The 13011-nt window shown below is 28.5% G+C and overlaps 1 protein-coding gene across 5 annotated transcripts in view; it reads left to right on the top strand.

The window, feature by feature from the left end:
- LOC129981066 (nuclear transcription factor Y subunit gamma-like) overlaps nt 1-13011 on the top strand; it is a 31999-nt gene that overhangs the window by 16212 nt on the left and 2776 nt on the right. For 3 of the 5 annotated variants that reach the window (XM_056091705.1, XM_056091703.1, XM_056091704.1), the window contains exons 6-9: nt 8817-8930; nt 9629-9709; nt 10597-10719; nt 11924-12115. In XM_056091705.1, the coding sequence (XP_055947680.1) occupies nt 8817-8930; nt 9629-9709; nt 10597-10719; nt 11924-12115 (510 nt within the window). The remainder of the gene's footprint in view (nt 1-8816; nt 8931-9628; nt 9710-10596; nt 10720-11923; nt 12116-13011) is intronic. The other 2 variants (XM_056091708.1, XM_056091707.1) reach the window with 1 other exon arrangement.

Genomic DNA, 13011 nt, shown 5'->3' with positions numbered 1-13011 from the left:
TGTTTTGGTCCATAATTGTACATCAAAAGAATTATGTAGTCTAAATTTTATAAAGTCCTTTGGTTCTAAGGAAACATATTCTTGAATTTTCAACTTTTAAATAAATAAATGAACGTTTCGATCTTCTGATATCAAATTTGATCGATTTATGAAGTTTTGAATAGAATAGTTCAGAACAATCAACATTTTCATAATCTTCAGCCAATCAGTCTTGTGAAACCCTGAACGCTGATTGGGGTATCAGATGGTAGATGAAGTGGTCTAAAATGACCCATTTTTATTAAATAATATTATTTTAATTTTCCTAAATCAGTCAATTTCAATGACTGACTGAGTTGATTGGAGTGTATCTCTTTTTATTTAAAATATTAGTGTCGCAAGAATACTTTGTTAAATGTGATTCAGAAAGCATAGGATCTATACTCTGTTTCACCCTAACTTGGCAGTATAGTAAAAGGTAGAAAATGTGACGCTCTGCGTTGGGAAAGAGTTCCCCATCCGAATTTAAAATAGTTAAAATGCGCAGAAATTTATCAAATAATATCATAAATTACAGAAATCCTTTTTTTTTTATCAATACGTATTTAAAATTATTCTCAAGTTAGAAGTGCTTATATGTTAAGTATTTTGTAAATAAAGCGAACGAATAAAACTGAAAGATTGACATAATGAATTCCACTTTGGCTAGAACCGGTCTTCAAGGTCAATATTTGGCGCGCTTTTCTTTTACGTCTCCGCCAACTCAACTTCATTCAGTTCGCAACCATTATCATCTTTCTTACTTTTTTATTCTCGCTTTTTTAGCAGCTGATATTTTTGATACTATTAATCGCATTAGTAGTTATTAGTTTTGTTTGGTGAATATTTATTCGATTCGTCATTTCTATTAACTTCTAAAACGTTTGAAAAAGAGACAGTGTTTTCACCGACTACGCTGTGCACACCTTCAAGACGAGTGAAACCAACAAAAAGTGCAACATGTAAAAACATATTAAATGTTTATTCTCGACTCCGAGAAAACCCTTAAGATTCCATCAATCAAATCGTTGATAAAGTTTCGCATCTTACAGATGTTTCGCAATTAACAGTTTTCCTTTTGGAAAAAGAAATAAAGGCATCCTTTAACTGCCCCTGGAAAGAAGCGACCAGGCTCAGTAGATAAATATTCAGGTCTTGTAAAATATGATGATTTTACATTATTCTGCATTTGACGAAAAATCTATGCATTTTTTTCGCAGAAATGAGATCCCAACATTAGATAAAGTTTTAAAAGTTGTGAGCGATGATACAGATATCTTTTCGAAAAACATTAGCCGAACTACGCTTTACAGAATATTGAAAGATATATTGTTTTCTTTTGAGAAACGGTGAAACGAAATGAAATAACTTTAATGATTTATTAAAATAATGTGTCAATAATATTGAAAAAATAATGAAAATAAGGAAACAATTAATTCTTCGATAAAGTGATAATATGATAAAGTAAATAAATATTTACTATTTGGCGAAAAATTTGAGAGATAAAATTTCGCCAGCGATCTGCATTTCTATACTCTGTTTCACCCTAACTTGGCAGTATTGTAAAAGGTAGAAAATGTGACGCTCCGCGTTGGGAAAGAGTTCCCTATCAATTCCGACTTTAAAATATTTAAAATGCGCAGAAATTTATCAAATAATATCATAAATTACAGAAATCCTTTTTTTATCAATATGTATTTAAAATTATTCTCAAGTTAGAAGTGCTTATATGTTAAGTATTTTGTAAATAAAGCGAACGAATAAAACTAAAAGATTGACATAATGAATTCCACTTTGGCTAGAACCGGTCTTCAAGGTCAAATATTTGGCGCACTTTTCTTTTACATCTCCGCCAAACATTCAGGTCTTGTAAAATATGATGATTTTACATTATTCTGTATTTGACGAAAAATCCATGCATATTTTCGTAGAAATGAAATCCCAACATTAGATAAAGTTTTAAAAGATGTGAATGATTATACAGATATCTTTTCGAAAAACATTAACCGAACTACGCTTTACCGAATATTGAAAGATTTAGGGTTTTCTTTTCAGAAACGATGAAACGAAATGAAATAACATTAATGATTTATTAAAATAATGTATCAATAATATTAAAAAAATAATGAAAATAAGGAAACAATTAATTCTCCGATAAAGTGATAATATAATAAAGTAAATAAATATTTACTATTTGGCGAAAAATTTGCGAGATAAGGTTTCGCCAGTGATTTGCATTTCTAGTAACTTTGTACTTTAAAGTAACCCAGTTCCCCTGATAACGACTGCGATTCGGCATGCCTAGAATATACACTACTGCCAAGTTAGAGTGAAACAGAGTATAGATAAAAGCTAAACATTCGTAATTTATTAAAGCATTTATTGACTCAGATTACATAAGATGTAATTATTTAACTCGTTTAGACCATTTTAACACGTGCATTTCTATTATTAATTTTATCCGAAACATCGCAAATCGCATTCTTACTACATACGATTTTCTGCGAACTTTTCTCATCATTTGAAACGACCGCTGTCATTATTTTCAAAGATTGAATGGCTTCTATCGCAGATGGAATTCTATGTTCTTCATTATCAAAGCTGAACTATTCGAATTTCCGTTTATTAGATCAATCTCTGATGCAAATTTTAAATCTTTAATTTTTTAATTTTTTAAATTTTATTTATTAAATCTCTGGTACAGAATCATCAGTCACCAAAAATGAAAAAGAACTCTCAGAATTAGAATTATTATTCTCAAATCTGTCACCTCTGATTGCCTTTCACAAAGGAACTTGAGATGCATTTACTCCGGATTCTCTCCTGTGTGAAGAAATTATTTGAAGGACTTCTTGTACATTTACTGACTTTTCTTGCCTCCATATTCTATACGTAGAAGAGTATTTTCCAGAGTTTGGCTTCGATAGTGCAAAACGAGCGTATTCTGCAAATCAAATTTCTAATCTTATATTTTATAGCTTTAAACCTACAATATGGACTCTGCATTGATTAAGAACCAAAGGAATCTAACGTTTCTGTGAGCGCATTTGTCTGTTCAATTAGCGAAGGTATTTTTCAAAAATTGTTTTTATCGTCCGAGAATTTTTATTTGAGGGGAATTCAGTTCTTAAAACATCTTGATTTTATTTATTTTTATTTTCCAGAAATGGTGGAAAATCTATTTCGAATAAATCAATATTTTCCCCAAAAATCGATCTTTGACGTAATCACTTATTTAAAAAAAAAAAAATACATATATACGATGATGTTTTTTTTATAAAAAGATTAGAGGTGTTTTTTTTTTTTTTTTTTTTTTTTTTTTTGTAAATATATGAACGAATTTATTCTCTTATGTAATACTAGCCGCCTTTGACGACCAGCCGGTTCGTCAATCTTAATGCTCCTTAAAATTTTAATAATTAATTATTAAAGTAATTCCTGCTTTAATAGCTTCTTCATTAAAATATTTTAAAACTTCACATTTCAATTCACTCATAATATTATATAGGCCTTCAGTCATAACGTAAGCTGTATCTCTCTAATTTTCTGTTAGCTCCCGTAGAATTTATGCTTTAAATTAAAGTGGAAATGATTAATCTGCAATTAATCTAATAATATTTTTTACTGAGACAAAGTTTTTTTTTTTTTTTGTGTGTGTGTGTGTGTGTGTGTGTGTGTGTGTGTGTGTGTGTGTGTGTGTGTGTGTGTGTGTGTGTGATATGTTTACTGAAAACAGAGTCACTGAGCGTTTAAACCTTATGGGCACTAAAGAATATCTTTCATAATTTATGTAATATCTCAAGAATTTGTCAACAAAATTTTTACAGATTCATCATGAGCAGGTCTATTAATTAACAATGCTTGATTTTAAATGCATCAAACGCTAAGAAAATAAACAGAATCGTTTAAAATAATCGGTCGAAAACAGGTAAAAAAAATTACTTAAAAAACGATTAACTTAAACTAACAGAAATACAATTTAATTACAAAAGCATACAACTAACCTATAAACAATACACCTAGCATACAACTAATTTATAAAAATAATACACGTACCAAATTTGGTAGCTGTAGGTCAAATGGTCTTTTCTGTAGAGCGCCAACACACACACACATTGAACTTTATATAAGTATAGATTTAATAAGAATAAATATTATGTAATATTTAATAAGAATTTATATGATCCTGAATTTGAACTCTTCTTTCCTCATTTCTACGTACGTTTTCTTATAATTAAATAATTTTTCCCTAGGAGTTATTGCAAATTTGTTTTCTGGAGAAAAAAATTCTTTTTAATTGCATGGATAATTTGTCTTAGTATTATTTATGTGAATATTCTATGAACGTCTATTTTGATCTTTATTTTATGAAGATACTTTTGTCCAAAATCTGTTAAAAATTTAGAAGCGCTTGGAATTATGTAATTTTTGTCGTAAAGAGTAATTGGAAGGGGGAAAAAATTACATTTTCTTATTGTATAGTTATAGTACTGAATGTAGAATCTAACAAATTTAGATTCTAGTTTATTTATCAAATTTAGTGAGTACTTAAATAAGCTATTTTAGTGTATCTGAAAAGCTACCATATCACATATATTTTATCTTTTACAATTACAATCGATAACATTCTATGAGGGAAATAATTGTAACTTAATAAATTGGATTAGGGGAAAAAAAAGAAACTTTTTGGTTGTGTCAAATAAACCTAACTTACAAATACTCAGTTTATTTACTCTAGTGATTTATAGTGAATTTACATAATTTGACTACATCAAAGCGACTTTTATTGGTATGCATATTAAAAAGTATGTCGACAGTAGTTGCATATGTTTTATTAAATTTACTTTAACCTTTGATCAGATTTTAATCAGAAAATTATCATAATGAAATAAGCGTAATAAATTTTAAAAATGTGAAAATTCATTGTCGAGACAGCAAGAATTAGAATAAAATGACGACTTTTTTCCGAACTATTCAGTAAACACCGCAACAAGGAAATTAACCTTATTTCCCAATTATGCATAAAATAAGTGCTTTAATTTTTCGTAAATTCCCCTGGCAGTTGATCGAAATAATGGATGAATATAAAAACATTTTATCCATCATAATAATATCTTAACCGAAAGACAAAGAACAGTCAACAAAAATGCGACATCTTACTCATTTGCCAACCTATCGGTTTTTCTGACAAATATAGAGCAAGTTATAAACTGAATGAACGACATTTAAATCAGCTGTCTGAAAATCTATCGTCGACATCCACCACATTGATTTCAAAATCGATTAACCAAAAAAAAAAAAAAAACGATCGGCAAAACACGACATCTTATTGACTTGTCGCCCTGACGATTATTCTGTCAAATATAATCATTTTCAATTGTTACTTGGATATTTCAATTGTTTATTTCATATTAAATTATCATATATGTTAATGCCCAGTTCTCGATAACCGTACTAAAGGGTGAGGATTTTTGCTTACGGAATTCTCAATATCTTTCTCCGTCGGGGAGGGGGCAAGAAGTTATCGATAGGCGAGCAATCCCCCCCTGCTCTATTAATGCCGCCTCTGTTTGTTGCATGAACTACATTGAGTTTTTGAAACAATAAATTTTCATACTCCTCAAACAGTGACAATTTCAAAGTTGTTTTTTACCAATTTTTCCGTTATTTTCTAATTTGCTTACTTTAAAATCGTTTGGAAAGGTGAATATTGAATTCTAATTAATTTAGAAAAATCAACTCTACTGCCGTTGCAAATTTGGTTTTTTTTTTTTTTTTTTTTTTTTTTTAATTATTTTTTGATTTTACCCACAAAAACATCGGTGGTTTTTTTGACTCCATAATTTTAACACCCAGAACTAACCAAAAAGCTCGAAAGAATGTGAGCTTTCAAGGACGTAACTTCAGTAAATAAACATTGCGATATAGATCAGTCAGGATTCTAAGAGTCTGTCCTTTGTCATCATATAAAAGTTTAAAAAAAAAAAGATGGTATAATTTAACCAAAAGTAAGGGGATGCGGAGGATTCCGAATACTGCAAAAAAAAAAAAAAAAATGGCAGGAAAATCTTTTTTTCCCCTTTTTTTTTTTTTTTTTTTTTTTTTTTTTTTTTCGTCTTCTTTTCCCACCTCCCGTCACATTTGCTGACGATTTTAGGAAAATTGTGCTATAACTCTTTCCGCCTATAAAACTTTAAATGCTAGAAATTTTTCAAAGTGATAAAGTTAAATTCCAGACTTTTTAACGTCACAAATATAGGAAATTCTGTGGCACCAATGAAGAAAAATGTTACTGGCGGAAAAACATTAAATGCGCGAAATATTAAACCAAAGTTTCAATGCAATTGCAGAAATTTTAACAACTTGGTGCTTCAATTCAAATATTGTTGTTTTGGAAATTTTATATGCTCTTTATGAAAACAATGATAGCAAAGTAGAGGCGAGTCGGCCCGTGTCGTCTCCTAGCAACGGCTATTTCTGGACTCAATCTGCAACGCCCACTGATGTACATAAATAGATTGCAGATGCAATGGATCTGCAAACGACATTTTCTCTGTGTGCTCTATTTATTTTCAATTAGTAATCCGAGCGGAAAGTGATCGGATTCGGTTCGAAAACTCATTTTGCTTTATTTCCGAATTGATAGGATCCAGCACATTTTAGCTCTTATTGTTAGAAATGTCAAAAATAAAACTGTTTACGTATAAAAAGAAATGCACACACATAAATTCTACTAGAAAAGTGGCATTTTAATGCATTGATGTGTTTCATTACCGCATTAAATTTCCCGATTTGCGTTATTATCATTTATTTCCGTTATTTCTTTCGTTATTATTTCAAAAATAACATTTTAATACCACTCATTATTTATATTACCTTCAAACTTTAATATTTTTTTTGTGTTTTTATAATCATTTTGTGTTTTGATTTTTCTTATTGCGATTTGGGAATATTCATTTAGTATTTCGTTCTCTACCAGGAAACTTGAATAAATTAATTAAATTTAGAATATGAATATAATTTAAGGTACAGTTTCGTTTAGTTGTCTTAGATTTCAAACTAAATCTCTCTATTTTAATTTACGATTTATATAATCATTTTTTAAAAAAAAACATTTTTTCAAAAAAAAGAGAAAAAAAAGACAATAAAAACGTTATTAATGATTTCTTTTGTACATAAGATAAATATTTTTAGTCGTTTTTAAAACTTTTTGTTGGTGGGGGGGACAGTTTGGTAATGCTCTTCTTTTTCCCCTGTATTGCTAAATATAGAAAGACAACGAGGTATGTTTATTATATAATAAGTATATATCAATTTGATAATCAAAAGCAACAAATATATAATTTTTTTTATTTTATTCAAAACAATATTTGCGGTGGTAATATAAAAAAACAAAGCTACTTTGATTTAATTTGGTCTTTTTGCCTATATAAAGAGGTTGCATATGGCAATATACAGCCAAATTGAAAAAATGTTCTTAACAAATTTTTCTGCTCATCTATATTTTTTCATCAAATCAATTTTTCAACTGATAATTTTTGCAGGATATCCACTGAAGTCCTTTTACTCCACGTTAATTTGAAAACGATGTCAATAATTGCCACAAATTGTTTAGATACAACAGTGTCTAGGTATAGTAATATAGCTCTAAGCCTGTGATGTAATAATTCGCGACAACAGATAAGATAATATTTTTGAACAAATAAATAGATCGATGGCTGTGTCATAGGCATAGGCCAAAAGTAAAAATATTTACTGACAATTAATTGTTCTGTTTTATTTCTAAAGCTATTCTAGCTTAAGAATATCAGAAATCGTGACAAACAGATGTGTGTTTTATGCATTTTGTTCTTAGCATTGCGATCTAGATGTCTTTTCGCTTTAAATTGAAGATTACAATTTTTTAAGTAACTTTTTTATATATATCGTTTTCATGATAATAATACCAAATTCAGTATTTGCCGTGAGATGGCGATGACCGATCTCGCCGTGTAGTGCATTGCCACTCTACTATATTTGGATACCAAGTTTGTGGCAGTAATTGCCACCATTCTTAATTTAATATGGATAGAAGGACTACTTTGTATGTATATAAAATTTAAAAACGAATAAATTTATTTTAAATTATGTCTTTATTTTATCATCGATAGAGATTTCTTAGAAGTGCCATGATGTCAAAATTCGCTATTGGTGCTGATATGTCTGTTGTGAAAAAATTCCAAGATTTAACTTGTATATTATATATATAATGTAATAATTTTTTGGAACTAAAAAAATGAGGTCATAAGTAATGAAAGAAATGGTTTTAATTTTTCTGAATGAAATAGCTCTTTTCAGACTGAAAGAAAGCCCCAGTTTCTTCCTTTTTTTAATTTAATCTACTACTTAATTACAGAAGATCATATTAAATGAAATATACATATATTCGCAGAAATGAGTTTAAAAGATATTTTCTTAACATTTAAATTTACGTTATTTCATCAGTTAATTTAAATTAGTAGCTAAAGATACTATGCACTAAACATATAAAGGGATGCAGTTAACAATTAGTTTTAAATGCAAAGTAAATTATGCCTATTAATTATAAAAAGATTTAGCCACTTTCTTTCATTCTAAAAACTGTTGATTTTATTTCATTTTCTATTGTGAATTTATGAATTATTTTACACATAAAATAATTCCTGTATATATAACTCGAGAAATTTTCTTGTTAAATATGAAATAGATTCTTAGAATTTGTCTATTTGTTTATTATGTAATGAATCTCTTCACATATTTTATTCATTGTAATTCTGTAGATTCAGTTAGTTCCAGCATCTGCAGCAGTACAGCAGATTGCTACTACTCAGCCTTTATCAGTCCAAAATGCCTCGCCTACATTCTCTGTGCCAAATGTTTTACAAGTTCAAGCTGTAAGTTTCATTTTTATGCCAGCATTATAGTAAAGAACAACTTATACCAAAGACTTTTTATCCAAATCAAAACTTAGTTATCATTTTAATATTAGATCAAATATAGATACTTACTGAGATAATTTTGCAAATATACTTATTTCAACACTTTTAGAAACAATTTTTATCATTCTTGGGACTGATTAATTTTCTGCTTACATAATATTTTTTTTATATCTCAAGCACTTTTTATATAAATTTATTCATTTTAATGTTCAGTTAATCATACATTCTTACTGCTTATGTATGAAGCAATTCATCATGTTATGAAGTTCAGTGTTTGTTTGTTTGTTTCGAAATCTGTATCACTTCTACTATTTCTATACTCTCATAATGTTTCCAGGACATTAGGTTAAAAAAATTAAGCTGTAATAAATGATGTGTCAATTGTACTATGAATAAATGTATCACCAAATATAAAAATATTTTATAGACAGTCTTTTAATAGAATCAGTTTTACTAAATAAATAATTTGTTAAATAACTTGTTCCTAATGCAATAAATATGTTGATTATAAAAGTAGACTTATATTAAGCTTATTTAAAATAAACAGATTTATATATTATATAAAGCTTAATATTAAGTCTGATTGGTTGATAAAATTTTTAATCATAAACAAAGTATGTATAAAATAACAATAATAACAATGCTATCCATAGGTTCCTACTGAAGCTGCACAACAACAAGCTCAAGCTGCTCAAGTACAAGTTCAACAAGTCCAAGTTCAGAACAATCAACAGGTACCAAATTTGTTCTAGATTTTGTGATAATTTTTGAGAGTGTGAAACAATAATAATATATGCTTTAATTTTCTATACATTTCTTTATTGAACTTTAATTTTGATGATTTTACATGGACAGCTAGAATGTTTAACCTTCCCAGCTGTAAATTGTTTTGATGTAATAACTTTTAATTTGGGGAAATAGGTATATCATACTTTTTGATGTGTAGATGAATTTTTGTATGAAATATATTTAATCCACTTACATTGTATTTTGAGAATGTTGAAATATTTAAGCATTTGCTGTTTAGGAACTAAGTTGCTTGAAGAATTAAAGTTGTAAGTAAATGTATTACTTAATTGTTGATTTAGACATAATTCAATTCTATTAATCATATATAATAACTTGCAAAATGCCTTTGGTGGAATTTATGCTAAGCCTTGTTCTTTTTAATTTCACTGTGCCGCAAATAAATTTTGCAACTGATTCCTTTTATAACGTCTATGGATTTTGTATAGTTAACTTGTTTAACCTTTTGTGCAATAAATTATTTTGATGTGATAACTTTCAACTTGGAAAAATGGGTAGATCATACATTTTGATGTATGGTTAAATTATATGAGTTAAATTGAAATATATTTAATCCAATTCCAAGATGTTAGGTTAAAAAAAATTAAGCTATAATAAATGATGTGTCAATTGTACTATGAATAAATTTATCACCAAATATAAAAAGATTTTATTGAGTCTTTTAATAGAATCAGTTTTACTAAATAAACTTGTTCTTTTTAATTTAACTTTGCTGTAAATAAATATTACAGTTAATTACTTTTATAACCTCTCTGGATTTTATGTTATAGTTTCCTGTTTATATTACACATCTAAATATCTGTTTCTCTTTTAGACATCTGCTCAACAGGTATTACAGTTGCAGCAGCCAATAGCCAACCAAGTGAATCAAGCTGGTGGTGGTATACAAATTGTTCAACAGTTTTTAAACAGCAATGGTGAAATTCAGCAAATACCTGTAAGTTTTGATAAAGTTTTATATATGGACACTTTTTCATCCTTACTCTTAAATATTGAGAGTTGTATTTGAAGAAGTAGAAAGAATATATTAAGTACATCTGTTAATGTAATTTGAATGCTCACATTTTGGGAAAAGAGATTACATTTTCTGACTAAAAGTATATCTGTATTATTTAACCCTTTATAGTTCTCTGGTATATGCTTTTACCATCTGCAAAAGATTTTTTTTTTATGAGGACTCAAAAAAGTATTGTAAACTGATAAATAGGGTAATCAGATATTTAAAATTCGATTGAGCTACCTTAATAGCTCAGAAATACATTAAATCTATAGTGAAATATCATTTTCGAAAGTGGAAAATATGCTTACCGCTGCCAGTTCACGATGTAAGGGTTTTCATAGAGACATTAAGTTCTAACATTTGTCATTAAATTTTAACTCCTGTAAAAGTTTTCAGAAATGCACCACCACTGTGTTGTGTTCCTTATAGCTAAGATATTCTAATATTTAATCATCATTATTTGTTATTGAATTTATTTACATTCAACATTAATTTTTTTAAAATGAACAAAAACTGTTGAAAATTGCATCTGATTGGAGCAGTTGTATTTGTATGAAATGTAGCAATCCTCCCAGCCAGACTAACAATTGAAATGATACATGAGCTTCAATAACAATTGCAATACATGAGCTTCAAATTTTAATGTAAGACATTTCTCAATTTGAATTCCAAACAATCCCATGATTTATAACTAAAAAAATTGTATTAAAATTTAATATATCTATTTACCATTGAACATGCAATGATATTTTTTACCCTTAACACTCAATGGTAAGTATGCTTACCACTTTCGATTTCCATTGAATGATCTCTGGTATACATATTTACCACCCCTTATTTCATAAATTAAATGACAAATCAATGAACTATTGATGTTTTAATATTTACATCGTCAATTTATCATAATGTAATCTTAAAAAATTTTATTTGTCAATGGCTCGGAATTATGCCCTCTAAAGGATTAATTTCATTTCCCTCCCCTTCCTCCTCCAAATTTTTAAATACATCACATTAGAATGTATTTTAAAGATGAAATTGACTAACAATATTTCTGTGATAATTTTGCTTCTTAACATATACAGCTACTTTTACTGATTCCAATATATATTATAAAAATTGCTCTATTGTCTTATTATTTTAGTTTCAGTTAAACCCCAGTCAATTGCAGCTAATACGAATGCAAATGCAGGGTCAGAATACCAATCAGCCAATTATAATTCATGCAGCCCCTGTTCAACAGAATGCTTCCCAAGTGCAGCAGACTGCAACTCAGGTGAGTGCAGAGAACCTCTGGAATGGGGTTAATTCAAATGAAACCCAGCAATATCCTCAGGTGAGTTAGGTTGAGGTTGTGGCCCAACACCCTTCCACAATTGCATGCAAAAATTCTGTCTATAAATAAAACAACTCTGTAATTTTATATATTAACTTGATTTGACTGTATTTAGTTCACTTAACATCTTATTTTGTGTTTTCAAAATTTTTATATATGCATATATAAAAATTTTGAATAGCATGTTTTGTGTATATCTATAAATTGTTTGTCCTTTCCAAAATGTTTCATTCCACCTCTATGTGTATTGTAAATGTTTTCTTTTTTCTTCCCTTCTCATACTAAATTAATGCACAAACACATGAATGTTAAGTGTTGTCGTTTGTGCTGTAGCCATATGTTAATTTTTTTATCATCTGTTTACTATGACAATATTAAATTATGATTCTTTTGAATTAATATTATGGAATAATCCAGTATTGGAAAATGATATTTGAAATGGTTTAACTTTTTTGTGGCTTAACTAACCAACAGAAGGTTTCTGTATAGTATTTATGTTAAAAAATTATTTCAAGATTACTTTTAGTTACAAAAAATGCAATATAACGATAATATTGTAGTAGATCACTGATAATTCGGCTGAAAATATTTTGAAATTGGAACTGTCATTTGAACTGAATGATTTTGCATGTTTGCCATCTTATGTTTAAGCCACTAATCCATAATCATACCTAGATCAACTTCATCCCAACTCCTGAATTCTAAAGTGGTGCAGCTTAGCCAAATGTGGCTCTTGCGCCAAAAAAACCTTGCAAATCAAATCAAATCCTGAATTCTAAAGTGCATTTTTAAAGTACATAGCAAGTCATCCCATTCCATGCTCCCAAATCTTTCCCACATTCCTACATTTAATAAACAGCCATTCTAAATGGCATGGTGGAAATGAATTTAGAGAG

This window comes from Argiope bruennichi, chromosome 8, assembly GCF_947563725.1.
Source record: "Argiope bruennichi chromosome 8, qqArgBrue1.1, whole genome shotgun sequence".
In the NCBI taxonomy this organism is placed as follows: Eukaryota; Metazoa; Arthropoda; class Arachnida; order Araneae; family Araneidae; genus Argiope; species Argiope bruennichi.
Note: the sequence above shows the minus strand (reverse complement) of the source record. Positions and strands in the feature narration are given on the sequence as shown.